This window comes from Panicum virgatum, chromosome 5N (genome assembly GCF_016808335.1).
Source record: "Panicum virgatum strain AP13 chromosome 5N, P.virgatum_v5, whole genome shotgun sequence".
Classification (NCBI taxonomy): Eukaryota; Viridiplantae; Streptophyta; class Magnoliopsida; order Poales; family Poaceae; genus Panicum; species Panicum virgatum.
The window spans coordinates 10,406,370-10,422,955 of NC_053149.1; the positions used below are offsets into that span (position 1 = coordinate 10,406,370).

The 16,586-nt window shown below is 44.3% G+C and overlaps 1 protein-coding gene across 1 annotated transcript; it reads left to right on the top strand.

Annotated features, from left to right (window-relative positions):
• Window positions 1–466: 466 nt before the first annotated feature.
• On the top strand, window positions 467–5,610 carry LOC120674534 (alpha-1,3-arabinosyltransferase XAT3-like). Its single transcript, XM_039955701.1, has 3 exons — window positions 467–601; window positions 2,403–2,436; window positions 4,403–5,610. The coding sequence occupies exons 1-3, from the start codon at window positions 467–469 to the stop codon at window positions 5,551–5,553; spliced, it is 1,320 nt and encodes a 439-aa protein (XP_039811635.1). The 3' UTR covers window positions 5,554–5,610.
• Window positions 5,611–16,586: the final 10,976 nt, after the last annotated feature.

The window sequence follows — 16,586 nt, forward strand, 5'->3', positions numbered from 1 at the left end:
TTCGCAGTGTGTCAACCGACTGGCACACGGTGAAGATGGGAGTTCGCCGTGTGCCTAGCCCTGGCACATGGCAAACAATAACGGCCGTGAGGCCCCCTGACGGCAGAGGGGTGTGCCCCGCACGTGATCCATGTTCGCCGTGTGCCTACTGGCTGACACACGGCGAAGAGCAAGGTTTGCCGTGTGCTGGCCCTTGGCACACGGCGAAGAGTAAGGTTTCCCGTGTGTTTTTGCTTTGCCGTGTGTTCTTCTGGCGACACACGGCAAATGAGGTCTTCGTCGTGTGCCCGAAATAATGCACACGACGAAGATTCTGGCACACGGCAAAATACCGTTTTCCGGTAGTGGCTTATGGCGCGCTGTTCCCATGCGGATAAACAATGATCATTTCCCCCCAGATTAAAACCCGATCCTAACCTCACACCACGTCCTTACTCACTAGTAACAGGCAGAAGGAAGGGTGGCAATGAGTTTCTGCGAGGAGAAGCCTGGGAAGAGCATGAAGAAGGCGCTCATCCACCTCAACATCGGCTTCGTCGTTGGCATCCTCTCCGTGCTCCTCATCTATCTCGTCGCCTCGCAGCGGTCAGCGGCCTCAACGGTAACGAACCCTTCGTCACCTCATCACCACTGTTCCATTCATCATATGGTAAATTATGATCATAGATGTCATTTCTCACCTGTCTGCTAGCTAGTTGATATCTTGTTATCCTTGTTATCCCTTCCTGCACGTTAGTGTAATTGTATCTCTGCAACTGCACTGGAACATCTCACAGTAGTGCCATTGGTCCAGAGATGATTGTGTGATCTAGACTGAGCTTGCCTAAGGTCATTAAACTAAGCAGAAGTTTGAACCAACCAATGGGCGGATTATGGTTTGGAATGGGCTCTCTTCTAATAATTGTGCATGGATTATTGCAAAAATAAATTTGTCACTCTAAAAGGTAATAAATCATGAGATAAGGAGATTCCGATCCTGACTTTTAAGTTAGGGTTCTTGTCCTTCCACAACCAAGGTGGTAATGTTTCAGCTGTTATGCTTATTTTCTACATTTTTGTACTGGTATTTTCTACCTTTAGTACATGAGCTGACGACAACTGTTGTTCTTGCATGTTACGACATGTGCAGTTGCCACTACGGTAGCTCAACTGATCACGGATAAACAACTAATCAAAGAGATCCTGGTGAAACTTGTGAGTGCTTGTACCATCAGTGTAACTTTGCGCCAACAACTATGCTTATTTCCTATCTGCACTACTAGAAAACAAGCCTTCGGTCCAGGCCAAAAGTACTAGCTGGCACATCAGTACCGGCTGCAATAGCAGCAGGTACTTTTGGCCTGGACCGATAGCTCAAGGTGCCTAAAAAGAACTTTTGGTACCGGGTTATAGCACTACCCGGTACCAATGATTAAGAATTAGCACCGGACGATGCCACTACTCGAGACCAATGAAAATAGTTCCGGGTGCACCGGTACCAAAAATATGAGCATTGGCACCGGTTAAAACAAGCAGCCGGTACAAAAAAATGACGCCGGCCTCTCTCCCTCGATATTTTAAGTCCATGGCCATCAGCTCATCTCTCTTATCTCTGACCCTCTCGTTCTCCACCTCTCTCTTATCTCTGGCGCGCGAGGCGGCCGCCGCCACCGCAGTGGGGCGCGCGAGCCGGCCTTCGCCGCTGCGGCCGGGGGGCGCGAGGGCCGCACCGTTGCGGTTCCCGGCCGCTCGCCGCCGCCGCCATGGGGCGAGAGGGCCGCCACCGTTGTGGGTCTGTGGGAGCTGGCCAAGAGCCGGCCGTGGGGCACAGGCACGCGGCCAGCCGGCCGCCACCGCCGCCACCGCGGGAGCCGGCCGTGGGGTGCGGGCGCACGAGCTGCTGGCCACCGCCGCTGCTGCCGTGAGTGATTTTTTCCTTTTTTTTCTTACTTTTTCTGAAATAGAGATGTATGTGGGATTGTATGGATTGCATCTATCTTGTGAACAATTCTTTGAATAATTTGTGAGATCAATGAGTATTGTGTATCGGTGGATTCAATATTTTGTGTTTGATTCGTTGGAATGAATCGTTGGCTCCGCTATTGGAGCATGCTAGAAAAACGAGAGAGGATGCCGGGAACGGGAGAGGATGGGGGGAACGGGGAACGGGCCGGATGGGGGGAACGGGGGCGGCCCTTGGTACCGGTTGGTATTCCAACCGGTACTAAAGGAGGTTATAGGCACCGGGTGATTTACCCGGTGACAAAGGCAGATCCTATTGGTCTCACTTTGCTAGCACCGGTTGGAAAACCAGGACTGAAGTCCTTTTTCAACCGGCACTGATAGCTCTTTTTCTAGTAGTGTTGTAGTCCATAAACTGACGATCAATTTTTGATTGTTCCTTATTAATCTCGGACGTACAGCCGATCGCAGATAAACAACTGAATCAAGGTTCAGGTGAATCATGTGAGCATTATTCCTGTCATTCTGATCATAATTGCAATTTCTTTCTTTGTTTCTTAAGTTGCCCGTTGTAAAACCATGTTCCTATTTTTATATAATAATTATAATCAGCAGGGGATCCTAATCCCCTCTCGTTCCATCAAAAAAAGAAAAATGCAAGTTCATATGTTTCAGACTGTGTATCCAGGGAAATCGTAATTGGAAAAACAAACTAAGTACAAAATTAAGTCATTTGTTATTAGCATAGGGCAAAATGTCCACCCCTGTGTTGTCAGCCGTGAGATGTAACGTGAATTGCTGAGATTCATCAGGGATGATACCTAGCTAATTATCACAGCATGAAAGAAGTTTCTGATTTGCGTACGAGAATCTTAAAAACACAAACAGTCAAGGTCCCCCACATTTGTTCAGTTATTGAGAAGTCATTAGTATTCTAGCAGCAAGTAGCCAGTTTCGAGAAACTTTGTGAGAGAAATAAGTTAACCATATATTAATGATGAAGGATAAACTACTATCGTGGGCTGCCCAGTCTCAGTGGGAGTGTATCGACACAGTTACCAAGATCAGAAATTAGGTAATCGTGTTAGAGGAGTGTCATGGTGCATGACACTCTTCATCTTCATAAAATTTTTGCCATATCAGCAAATTTAATGCTCATGACACTACTATGACACTCCCAATGAGACTGGCCTAGACTGCAAGAATCCTTACAACTAGTAGCCAGTTGTAGTATCAGTCTTACTCTATACTAGGCGTACAACGGCTAGTATTGAAAATTCAAAAATTCGCATACGTTATATCCTTACTTAAAGATTACACTACTAGAAAAAGTCTCATTCGTCCATGCCCATTAGTACCGGGCATGCTTTAGTCCAGTATAAACGTTGGCATGGGGCAATATTAGTACCGGGCTCAAATTTGGAAGCCCCCGGAGCCATTTTAGTACCGGGCTAAGACACCGGCCGGTACTAAATGTCGCATTTTAGTACCGGCCGGTGTTTTGGTCCGGTACTAAAATGGCGCGGCCATTTAGTACCGGGCCAAGGCGCCGGCCGGTACTAAAATGCGAAATTTAATATCGGTCGGTGGTTTTGACCCGGTACTAAATAGGCCTCCACGAATACTTCAAAAGGAAATCATCTCGCACATAGTCACATGTGATGCATAGGTGAGATGGTAAATGAAGCTCCGCGTGAAGACTGAAGTTGTGGGTTCGATTCCTCAAAATTGCATGCATTTTTTCGTCTTTATTGTCTGTCTTTAGTACCGGTTGGTGCGACTGGTACTAAATGGCCATCCATTTAGTACCGGCCGGCCAGTACCGGTTGAAACAACCGGTATAAAGCCATCCCCATGACCGGTACTAATAAGCTATTTTCTAGTTGTGTTATACTATTTTTTATCATACATCACCCTATTCATTATCGTAAATTTTGTCTTATTGTTGGTTAAAACAATTCAAATATGATCTATCTGTAATTACAATTTGATTTGTTGAGCTTTAATAATATTATGCATATAATCATTCTTATTTTCGTTTTATTTTGATTGATTTTTGTTAGCTTCTGTTTTTAATAGAATATATTTGTAACTGATACATAGCTAATTGGTATTTTATATTTAATTTTTCATCATGGCATTGGTGGGTGATTTTTAATTAGGAAAAGGTGTATTTTAGTCTAATTTTTATCATAATGGCAGTGGTGGGTAATTTTTATTTTTTTATTTTTCTCCGATTAACGTGGAAATTTTTAGTCTTTGAGAGCGAACGTGGAGGCTCCGTTTGTTGGGCACCAATTAATAAGATAATAGATAGACACCTCTTTACGTTACATAATTCTTTGATTAATTGACAAATCATCATTCTCTAGCACTAATTAATCTTTGTATATATTAGATGAATAATGGTGAATTAAGCTAACTAATCAGGCTGAATGTCTTTTTTTCTTGGCCTGAGCAGCAGAGAAGGGTAAGGTTGTGTACAACACCAAGGGCTACTACTCCGAAACCTGCGAAGTCGATGGCGACGTCCGCATCAACAGCACAGCCCTGACGGTGAGCCTTGTCCCGACCAGCTGGTCGGAGCACCGCGAGTGGAGGATCCGGCCGTACTCCAGGAAGACCATGCCGGACGTCAAGATGGTCACCGTGACGCAGCTGCAGGACAAGGCTGCCGCCCCGGCGTGCACGGTGACCTACAGCGTACCGGCCGTCTTGTTCGCGCTCGGCGGGCTCACGGGCAACTTCTGGCACGACTTCACCGACGTGCTGGTGCCGCTGTTCATCGCGTCGCGGCGGTACGCCGGCGAGGTCCAGTTCCTCATAACCAACATGCGGCCGTGGTACCCGGTGGCGTACAAGACCATCCTGCAGGGCCTGTCCAAGTACGACGTCGTCGACCTAGACGACGACGCGCACGTGCGGTGCTTCCCGCACGTCACCGTCGGGATCCATCAGCACAGGGACCTGGGCATCATCCCCGAATGGTCGCCAGGTGGGCGCCTCGCCACGCCCGACTTCACCCGGTTCGTGCGCGAGGTCTACGCGCTCCCGCGCGACGCGCCGGCGAGCCTGGTCCGGGAGCCGGGCAGGAGGCCGCGGCTGCTGCTGATCCACCGCGGGCACAGCCGCCGGTTCATGAACCGGCAGGAGATTCTGCGGGCGGCGGAGGCGGCGGGGTTCGAGGCGGTGGCGATGGATCTCCGGCGCGACGTGACCGTGGACGAGCAGGCGCGGGTGGTGAACTCGTTCGACGTGCTGCTGGGCGTGCACGGCGCGGGCCTGACGAACTTGCTGTTCCTGCCGCCGGGCGCGGTGCTGATCCAGGTGGTGCCGTACGGGAAGATGGACGTGATCGCGACGCTGGAGTTCGGCGAGCCGGCCAAGGAAATGGGGCTCAGGTACCTCGACTACAGCGTGACCGCCGAGGAGAGCACGCTGCTGGAGATGCTGGGGTCGGAGCACCCGGCGATCAAGCACCCAGGCGCCATCCACCGCAGCGGGTGGGACAAGATGACCGAGTTCTACCTCGACAAGCAGAGCGTACGCATCAACATCGCCCGCTTCACGGCCACTCTCACGCAGGCGTTCGACTACCTACGCCAGCAGTAGACACACATTAAATCACCATGGTCCATGGCAAATCGAACATTTCTGTAATTTCAGGGTAAGAATACTCCCTGCAAAGCCACCATTTGTGCATATAGCTCCCATGTCAGCAATCCTTTTGTTCCCAACTCTGTTGGTCGAGGCGCAGTAACATTGGCCGATTGATTTGCCAGAGTGATAGCGGAGTTGAAAGTTGTTTGTTTGATCTTTATTTTTCAGTGTTGCTATTAATCCTAGGATTCTCGAACGCTAGCCTTCACATATAAGTCCGATTGACACTACCATTTTTTAAAGGAAAAAGTCTGATTCACACACTTGAACTATCGTAAAAGTCCGATTTTCAACTTTCAATTACAAAACCGGATAACAAAACCATTCAACTATTGAAATCGGACAATTTGGCCGTTAGGTGGTTTTGTAGCTTTTATTTTAGAAAAATAAAATTCTAATTAGATCTAAAATTCAAAAGTAATTTATTTTAAATTAGGAAAATACAGAACTAGTACCAAATTTTTGTAAAAGTGTAGCCTATCTATTATTTCTCTATTTGAATCTTAGTTATTCAAAAATAATAGGCATAACTATAAGCAACTAAATATTATAAACGTAAAAAATTAGATCTAAATAACTGACAAGTATCATGCCAATAAATAGGTTACATTTTAGAAAACTTTTGATGCCAATTTGTATTTTTATTTAAAATGAATTACTTATGATTTTTTAGTTTAAATTTGAATATTTTTAATTCTCACAAAATGAAAAAACCACCATCGAAATTTGCCCGGTTTCAACAATTGGATGACATATGTTATCCGGTTTCGTAGTTGAAGATTGAAATTCGAACTTTTGTGATAGTTCAAGGATGTAAACCAAAATTTTCCCTTTTTTATAATTCCTTGAATATGATCCAGGATCGAACTTAACACTTTGAGAGATAATCCGCATGCATTATCTTTTAGTTTCCTTCAAAACTTATTTTTCATATTCATTCTTCCTTGATTTTTTTGAGAAAAAATTCCTTGATTTATTTGCTATACATAAACATAACTTCTTCTAAAATCTAACCAATTGTTTTCCCTTCATTTTAACTTTTATCCCATTTTCCATCTAAAGTGCATATATACCTTTTGCTTTTATTCTTAAAATAAAATCCATAACAAATTGCAATAATAAAAATACCGAAAAATGGGATTCGGTTGCAGTCACCCATAAGATTTAAAGTGTTATTTAGCTTTTCTATCTAAAAATACAATTAAATGCTGTTTCAATCATGAAACAAGCAGTTAAATATAGAACTAGCCGCGCGAGTCGCGTGCAAACCACCGTGCTAGTTATTGTACACACTACACATACGGATGCAGGCCAGATATGACGAGTGCTAATGCGAGTGAATGAATCATTGAAGGCACCAAACGGAACGGAGAAACAGAAAGGCAACACCACACCACAGCCAGCCACCCACCACCACCAGCGTGGCCACTGTCAAAGTGGCAAGGCCGTTGGCCCGTTGCCAAGAAAAGAGAGCTAGCTGGAGCCGTGAGCGAGTAGCAGGCGTGTGCCTGTGTACTTTCCACGGAGGAAGAGCGTAAGCAATAATGAAAGCAAGCAAAGGAATACTACTTGCTGAAATTTTAGACCCAAATTGAGTTTAGTCCATTAGAAAATTCAGAAATCCATGAATTTCAAAGACCCATGTCAGAAGAAGTGAGATGATCCACGTAAATATATGATAGGGGAGAGAAGAAAAATACCACACGCGCGCATACCACACCTCGTCTCGCTGGGTTCGGGCATCTGTGATACGATCTCATCTGTTTCTTAATGGAAGAGTGTGGTCGAAAGAAACAGACCGCCAATCAATTATTTTAAGATTCAGTCATACACCACGCCACAACACTACTTGTCTGCTACTCTGCTTCTCTTCTTCTTTTTTTAATCAAGACACACCTGTATTGATGTTAAGAAAACCGTACAAATATAGGTACATCCGAAAAGGATACAGACTGAGTGTTTTGCAGATAGATCCCTAACAAACTATAAAATTACAATTAAGATCCTAGGACCTTCTGCACCTCCAATCCTCGGGGACCTTCTTCCGCCGGCCACCGCTGGAAGCCACCAGAGTCGCTGGTTCGCCATCTTGCCCAGATTAGGAGGAACCCTATCGCCACAAAGGCTTTGAAGAGTCGCAGTAAACACACACCCACGCGGATGAGATGAAGGCGTCGTCGATAGCCCATCGATCGGGGCCGCACCCCGAGCTCCTCTGATCCTGGACTGCTACTCACCGTCGACAACGACCGCCATCGAGGGAAGCCCGAGCATGGTCCATCCACCTATCTTCCACGGAACCCGCGGTCTGCTCTACAGCCTTGAAGCAAAAGGCGGGCACTCCCGCCGCCTGGTGAAGACGGGAAAGCTCCGACCGCTGACACAGGAAGAAAAGGGTACATTCGAAAACAAATCGGAAGATCCAGATACTCCTCGCCACCTCCCCATCAATAGCGACGAGCACGAAAGAAACCAAGCCGCAGTGGATTCAATTTTACCCCATCTATCCGACCGAAATCAAACCGAATCAGCAAAATCAAACCTCCGGCAAACCCTAAACCCTAGGAAGAGGCACAGTGACAGCACAAAAGCTTCACCGGAGAAGATGCAGGAACCGCCCTCTTCACCGGAGATTATTTGTTGTCAGAGCGGTGTTGTCGCGGCCACCACTTCCAAGCACCCTAGATCCATCCTCGACCTCGACAACAAGCAAAACGTAGACCAAGATACTAACCTATCTGATCTATATACAACTGCACGCCGATTCCGAAGCCCTCCTCCCACTCTGATGCCATCTCGGCCGCCAGAGAGGAAAGGAGTTGCCAGAATCGCCGCCAGAAAAATTTTCCACCTGGATTTCGCCCTTTTACACTCGCTTCCTATTGTAGTGCCTTAGAGGCTAGCCCCAGTGGCAGAAAGCCAGACTTGCAGCAGCGACATTTTACTCTGCATAACTTTTTTAAATGAACCAGGCAGGAGCTGATTATATTAAAAGAGTAGACAACGTCCAGACTGGGCACTACAACAACCAACAATGACACCACCAATGGCTAACACGACCGCATAACTCCTCTTGAACTCGACTTAAACAACAAACAGTTGGATTAAGACATCAATATGGTTGCGCAACTCAACTCGACTCATACAAAACCACCACACCGCGCCACCATTACCCAAGAGGAAGTCAACAAGCAGCCCACCTCACGAGCGTCGTCATCACGATGATGTCCCACGCCATCCAACCACTGCCATGCAGAACTGGCCACCGCAGTCCGCTGCAAGCCAAGTAGCCACAACGACTCCACTATGCCATTGCCTTCTTCGGATCATGCACACACGATCACCGATCTCCCAACTCCAGCCATACGTTGGCGGAAGTTAGTAGAGAAGCCCACTGCACCACACCGAAAGAGCCACCACCATGCAGGACCCCTCGCCGAAGCACGGCTAGTGCACCATGTACACCAAACATCCTAAATACCGTGCCGCATCCTGAAACTCCAAGACAACTCATTGCACAGGTCGGATTGGGACATCGACCTGGCCTCAACTCAAGTGCGTGAGGGCTTCGCACATCCACCGCCGCACACCACTCCTCACTCGGACACAACCTTAAAATGCACTGGAGCCTCGCCACTCCTGCCACTGAACTCTCCAAGGATCCAGGCTTGATTCGCCATCTCTTCACTTCAAATCCATCCAGTCCAGTCCAGTTTGTTATAAAGTTGAGTGTGTGTTGTGCTGAGCTTCAAGATCAGACAGAAACAGGCCACTCCAGCGATGGCCACCGACGAGCTCCGGTCGATGCTCCACCCGCCGGGGCGCCCACGGTGAAACATCAGCGCCGTGGAGACACTCGCTCTCCTCCTCCTCCTCCTCCTCCTCCACCTCCTCCTAGTCACCGGCCTTGGCCCTCTCCCCAGTGCTGCCTACTGCTCCTCGCCGCCAGACCTCGTGGAGCTCACCCTCCTGGCCGCCGCTAATGACAAGGGCACCGGTATGCCCTACGCCGCCCCGTCACGCATCCTCTTTTCTTCCGACCACTCCTCGACCGTTGCATGCTAAGATGACGCATTGTAGAGCGCCTGGACGGGAGCCCTCCGGTGTACCACCTGCAGACGGGTTACGGCACCAGGTCGCGTAGCTAGCTTATCCATCTCAAGGGTGGAGTACGTAGCTGCTCCGACCGCAGGATGACCTACCTCGGCTCATCCAAGTTCATGCAGAGACACATCAAATTCACGAGCACTCTTAACAATGATCCAGCACTTATCCCTGATTACGATCTGTTCGCATGCAATAGTTCCATTGGCTAGATCTAAGATTTGACTGATGGTAGTTGGGATCGCATGTTTTTGCATGTTAAATGCTGCACGGTTTTCATATAGCTGTTTATTAATCATATTTGACACACAATATTTTGTGAATTTGTTTTTTAAACTTCAAATTGGTTATTGATTAGTTGTATTTGATATATACTATTTATTTAGCTATTTTCTTCCTAATCTGCTTTTGAATTGCTATATAAAGCAACTATTAATTGTTATATTTTAACTCACAATTTATCTATTTTTATTCTATATGTATTATTTAGTCAACTGATAATTCCTTAACTTTTTAAATTCGAATTTAACTACTCACTAAATTTGTTCAATTTGGACTCTTCTATGATGACCTAATTTTCCTTTTTTAATTCTGAATTTAGGTAATTGTATTCGACGTGGACTCTTTGATCGTTGAAAGGCCCTTGTATGGTTTTGGTAATTGAGTGACAGCTTAGGTGGACTAATAAGTATTTATTTGAGATACACAGGTGATTAGTCCACACAAATACACTAGTATGAGCAACATGTGCCATGTTGAAGCTATGCTCATATAGTGTGATGAAGGAACTCATTGCATATGAGACATGACATGAAGTCATGTGACCAATGTGGAGAAGATCAAGAAAAGGCTTGGCTTGATGGACCGGTTGCAATGGTGAAGGGCAAGTCAAGACTTTGAAGCGATGGACCGCGAGGCGGTGAAGCTTGGGTAAGACTTGGCACCAATGGACCGAGGCGACGGTGAAGAGCGAGCAAGGTCAAGATCGATGGACCAAAGAAGTCATGTGATGATATGGAGTGGATCATATCATTCAAGGAAGATCAAGCCAAGTGTTGACTCATGATGATGATCAAAAGGCTTGATGGAGTTTGGTGCTTGTGTGGCATCAACATTTGGGAAGATAAAATGGAATGCGCAAGGCAAAGGTATGACTTGAAGGGCATTTCATTTCACTGGTCAAAGGTTGTGTAGAGAAGTGCATGACCAGATTTAGGATAGATGGCCGTACTATCAAGAGGGGCAAACTTGTTTGCATATCGGTCATCTAGTGCCACTTGAGCGATCTAACATTGCGATGTTGATAGGATCAAGTGGCGTGGTGAGATCAAGTGAAATCTTTTGAAAATGATTGTGAAAATGCTAACACACATGCACATGGTATTGTTCACTTGGTGGTGTTGGCACATTTGCAAAGGAGAAGGTGTTGGAGTTGATGTTGATCAACATGGGAAGCAAGAAAGGTTTTTCGGTGTTCTCCGGAAACTAGGTTGGATCTTGGAGTGGAATATTGCTTTGATCCATTGTGTTTTGGATCAAGTATTCAGTTGGATTGTGTAGCCCTATGAATAAGCTTTCCATAGAGTCCAAGATCACCTAATTTGGATATCGGAGATAAGAGTTACGAGCGTTTTACCGAGGTACATTTCTGCTGAAAATAGACCTGCGGACGGTCCGCTTCAGGATGGCGGACGGTCCGCAGTTGTTTCATTTGAGCTCGAACAGAACCGTTCTTGGCTCTGTATGGTGGTCCAAAGTGAACTGCGGACCGGACGGTCCGCCTTTAAAACCTGAAACGGGCGCAAAAACTTAGTCTTTCTGTATGGGTTGTCCAAATGAACTGCGGACCGTCCACCATTTGTGAGGCGGACCGTCCGGCCGGGCTGTAACGGTCGACTCCGAGAAGCATTTATTGAGAATATAGCCGTTGGATTTGAAATGGCGGACCGTCCGGGCCCTGTGGGGCGGACTGTCCGTGAAAACTCTGTTTTCACAGGATTTGAGTGTAACGGCTAGTTTGGGGCTTCCCTCTATAAATAGAGGTGGTGGCCGGCCATTTGAGTAGTTGAGCACCTTGGGGACTTGGTGTCCTTGTGTGAGAGTGCTTGAGAGCCCTCTAACTCACTTGTTCTTGCAAAGATTGTGATTCGATTGTGAGAGAGCGATTCTAGTGCGTTGCATTGAGAGATTGCAAGAGTTTGGCACTAGGTGATCCTGTTGCAAGCCGTTAGTGCTTGTTACTCTTGGAGGTTGCCACCTCCTAGATGGCTTGGTAGTGTGTCTCCGTTGTGAAGCCCGCAAGAAGATTGTGCGGTGCTCCGGAGAAGTGATTGTAAGGGGTATTGTGCTCACCCCGCGGGAGCTGCGAAGAGCAACTCTAGTTGAGCGAGACGCGAAGAGCAACAAGTGGTCCGGCCAGATCATATGCTAGAGCTCGGAGCGAGCACTCCACGTGGGAGAGTGTGACTTGAGAGTCATCACTAGCAAGAGGATCGGCGACAACCTTAGAGCTTGTCTCAATGGGGATTAGCTTGGTGGCAACCAAGTGAACCTCGAAATAAAAATCACCGTGTCAACTTTGTCTACTCTTCTCGGTGGTTTGCATTCTCCAAATCACAAGTCTTGTATTTACATTCATATATATCTTGTGCTTGTGTAGTTGCTCTTTTAATTAGTTAGCTTGCTAGTTTCCTTCCTTGCTTGTGTGGCATAGAAGTAGCACTCTTGTGTGACTAATTGGCTTGGGTAGCCTTGTTAGTCACTTTGCTTAGTTTGTGTCACTAAGTAATTTTGAGCTCTCTAGTTTGGCTTGTGTAGCCTTGCTTTTGAGAACTACTAGTTGTGCTTAGATTTTGTAAACTTTGCATACTAGTATGTGTAGGAGCTCCCCGGTTGTTTGAGTACTAGTTGCATAGGCTTGTGTGACCTTGCAAACTAGAATTGTGTAGGTGAGCCATATCTAGCCCGGCACTCCTTTTGCTTTGTGTAGAATCTTTTGGATGTGCCTTAGAGTTATAGTTAGATGGGTGAAGTCTTGGCTAAGTGAATAGTTTTAATTCCACATAAGTTTCGGTTAGCCGGCGCAATTAGTTTTAGAAAGGACTATTCACCCCCCTCTAGTCCGCCATCTCGACCCTACAATCGTCTCCTAATTTCTTAAATTTTAATTCAAAATTAGATATTGATTAATCATATTTTACATGGACTCTTGAGTTAATTTAGATTGTTGGATCTTCATAAAATCAAATGGTGTAAACCCTTCTCTTTCTTAGTGGAAATTTCGAGATTCTCCCAGTTAACGTGGTGGCTCTTTTAACATTTCTTTATTAATATAACTAGCAAGGTGGTCCACACAAATAGCGCCGCTAGCTAGCTTCTTTTATTCTAAAATTATGTTTTTTTATTTCACAAGATGATGTATATTTTGAGTTTTTGTTATGACCAGTGATAAATTATCCTTGAACTTTTAAAAGAAGACTAGCAAGGTGTCCTGGGCAAATAGCGCCCCTAGCTAGCATCTTTTATCCTAAAATTATGTTTTTTATTTCACAAGACGATGTATATTTTGAATTTTTGTTATGGCCAGTGATAAATTATCCTTGAACTTTTAAAAGAAGATCTAGGTGAGTGCCTATCATAGATAATAATTGAAATTATTTTCGAATTCCAGTTGAAACCATTGTGAGAATTGGGTGCGTCCTCTTTAGTGCTCATCGTATGCAAATATCTGGTTTTCTTTTATTTGTTCTCCTATTTCCAATTGCTACATTTCCATATTGTTCCTACTCTTTGTCTCATAGTTGATGGAGCTTTATATTTTGCACCAAGAATCATATGCCAGCATCAAAAGATTCATTTTGTGCTCGCAAAAAACCCTCTCTTAGTAGCCACATCATGTTTTTAAGGTCCATGTTGTTTACTACCTCCCAAATACTCCAACTCTACCAAATTTTAGAGATGGAGACTTCCCTTGATATATTTTATTTTATTTAGAGATGGAGACGTTCCTGATACAATTATTGGACTTGGCATGTAAAAGAGTGCTTCAACGCAGGTACTTCACCATCAAGTTTTTTTAGTGGAGTTGAAAGTATCGAGTGGAGCGGTCTTAAACACGCATGTGCTGCCATCCCTCTCTTCTAGCTCTGTTGCTCCCAAGAATTCTGGCTACTATGTTGTAGTCATTGAGGATGTATTTCATCCTCCCCTCTCATCGAACATGACGATAGGCATGCATGCCAAATATTGGTTTGAACTAATTTTTCGATCACATCCCCAATACGCCATTACTACAAAGTCGTTCTTCTCCAAAATAATTTTTTCGACCCTCTCATTAACATTCAGACATCACCATCTCAGTGCTTCATAATCATCGCTGGTGGTGATTTCCATGCCTCCGCGGCAACGACGGTGCTATACTATGTTAGGGTGATACTTAACCTCCCGACTAAGTTAGGATCACGTCTCGATTTCGAAATGATAGCACAATAGAGCTTGTACTTGTGGTGCCCTTAGCCCCTTAAATTCATTACCAATGCACTCACCAAGTTGAGTACTCTCTAATTGCTTTCTAGATCTCTTAGCCCTTGCCGCTCTCCTCTTCTATCTTTTGACCGTGGAGGTCCTCTCCAAATGTTATTGTATTACGGCTGCACTTTCATCAAGGTCAATGCACTGTTTTTCTCCATAATCATCAAGCGTTTGTAATTTGATCCTCTTGACATCGAACACTCTCTTTTATCATCCGCTACACTGGAATCACATCACAGCTCTACCATAGCCACACCATGTTGTCGTTTTTCTATTTTATTTTGATCCTAGTCGTTCTGCAGCCTATATGTTATTTTAAGTTGTGCGTCTACATGGCAGTTGCAATATTTTCCCCCCTTGGTCACCCTCAAAATTGTGCTTTGCCTTAGCTTGCAACTTGATCTCTTATTCCAACCAATTAATGGTTTCCACTTGAAATTGTGTATGTGGCAAGCTCGCTTGGTAGATCATCGACTTGCTTTGTTGCGCAAATAATTCATGTTGTGTATGACTCACATCAGCCATGGTTAGCTCCTTTGATCCTCAATTTTCTAGCTGTTTTCTATGTCTTTGCTTGCAATCTAGATGGCATTATTATTGAAGCCTACCAAGGTAATAGCGGGTCATAAGAATAAAAAGATAATAGCTGACTATACCTAGGCATATCTCTCATCAAGATGCAAAGCAATCTGATTAGAAGACAATATTTATATAATTGTAGTCTTGTTCTCTCTTCATCAACGTGAAATAATAATTATATAATTGCTAGTCTCTTGCTTGTTGTTGTATTAGATGTGGTCTTATTCTTTTAGAATTTTGAAATTTTAAATTGTAGCTTGCTGCAGTGAGATGCCCATGCCGCCAATTTGTCATTTTTTTCTTTAAATTCAGTTGAGAATTCAACCCTGTAAACCTATGACAATGTAATGATGATGAGCGTCTTTCTAGAGGTATTTAACTTTTTGCCATTATACCGGATGGCGCCTCCTCGTATAGCACTTTCTAATATCCGCTGTGTAGATTCTCAACAAAGTGGCGTATGTGACCTGTTGGTTTGGCTCAGTCCACCTGGAGAGGTAAAATAGATATTATCTAGGAGCAAGAGCTCACCGTCATAGGGGCGCTGCCCCTCCTGTTTCATAAAAAAAAGAGCTCACCGTCATGCTCTTAGGCAGATTCAGCCTGGCAGACTATGTTTTCGTCTCTTTGCTTGGCACAGCGCACTTGGAGAGGTTCAAAATAGAAATCATCTGGGACATTGAGCCAATCGCCGCTGATTGGCCATGCGCGAGTGTTTCGTCGTAGGTGACAGTATTATCTTATCGTTGAGTGTAGCTTTTTTTTCCTACTCAATTTCCACCACCGATCCGATCTCGTGTCGCAGTCAGCTGTCGCATGTGAGTTACTGTGCTTTATGTTTTAGTATCATTACAAAACCATCAATGAGATTCTTGAAGCCAATGTCACCAGAATATGCTCCCAGAATTCTTCATTAATTTATGTCAAGTAGCTGTCCTAGAACCTTTTGTTTTTGGCTGTACGTATGTTTACAAATCTTGATCAGTTCATAGCTAGTTATATTTATTTAAATTCTTATTGGTGGTGTTTCTTTGACTTGGCAAATATATGTGAATGAATATGAAATTACCATATGTGTGCTAGATACATAAATTATCCCACTTTATGTATCAGTATCATTGCCGATATCATCAATGAGATTCTCGAAGCCAAAATCATCAGAATATACTCCTATCATTCTTCCTTAATTTATGTCAAGTAGCCATTTTAGAACCTTTCGTTTATGCATGTATGTATGCTTACAATCTTGATCAATTAAGTTGTAATGGGATTCTTTGACTGGACTTTTTTAGGTTAGTCTGGACGGTTATATTTTCATAATATCTGATGGTGTATATTCTTTTTTTATTAATGTGGTATTTCTAGATTCTTTCAGCAAATGTGATGATTTCTTTTAACACTATTAATATATTATATTAAGATAGATAAAATTAGTAGGTGTCTCCCATGCTAATTCACCAAAAAAAATATTTTTTACCCCGTTCAGCTCAAGAAAATAAACCAAATATGGCGGAAGAGCGAAGATATAATATCCCATGCATCCACATCTCCTTCCATGGGCGATAGCCGCAAGAACTACCCCCTCCTTCTACTTTTGTAAGACGCACACGCATATCAAGATTCAAACTTTGTTATCTTTGACTAATAATTTGATTATTTTTTTTATTTTTATAATGTAAATTTTATATGATTGGATTTGTAATTAAATGTACCTTACCATGGTTATAAGTTATAACTATAATTAATATAATATATGATAAATGAATAGTCAA

Bases quoted from the DNA above. Each gene is read 5' to 3' on its own strand.
- LOC120674534 (XM_039955701.1), top strand. From the start codon at position 467: ATGAGTTTCTGCGAGGAGAAGCCTGGGAAGAGCATGAAGAAGGCGCTC. The intron at 602-2,402 runs GTAACGAACCCT...TCGGACGTACAG, and splicing joins AGCGGTCAGCGGCCTCAACG to CCGATCGCAGATAAACAACT. The intron at 2,437-4,402 runs GTGAATCATGTG...TGGCCTGAGCAG, and splicing joins ACAACTGAATCAAGGTTCAG to CAGAGAAGGGTAAGGTTGTG.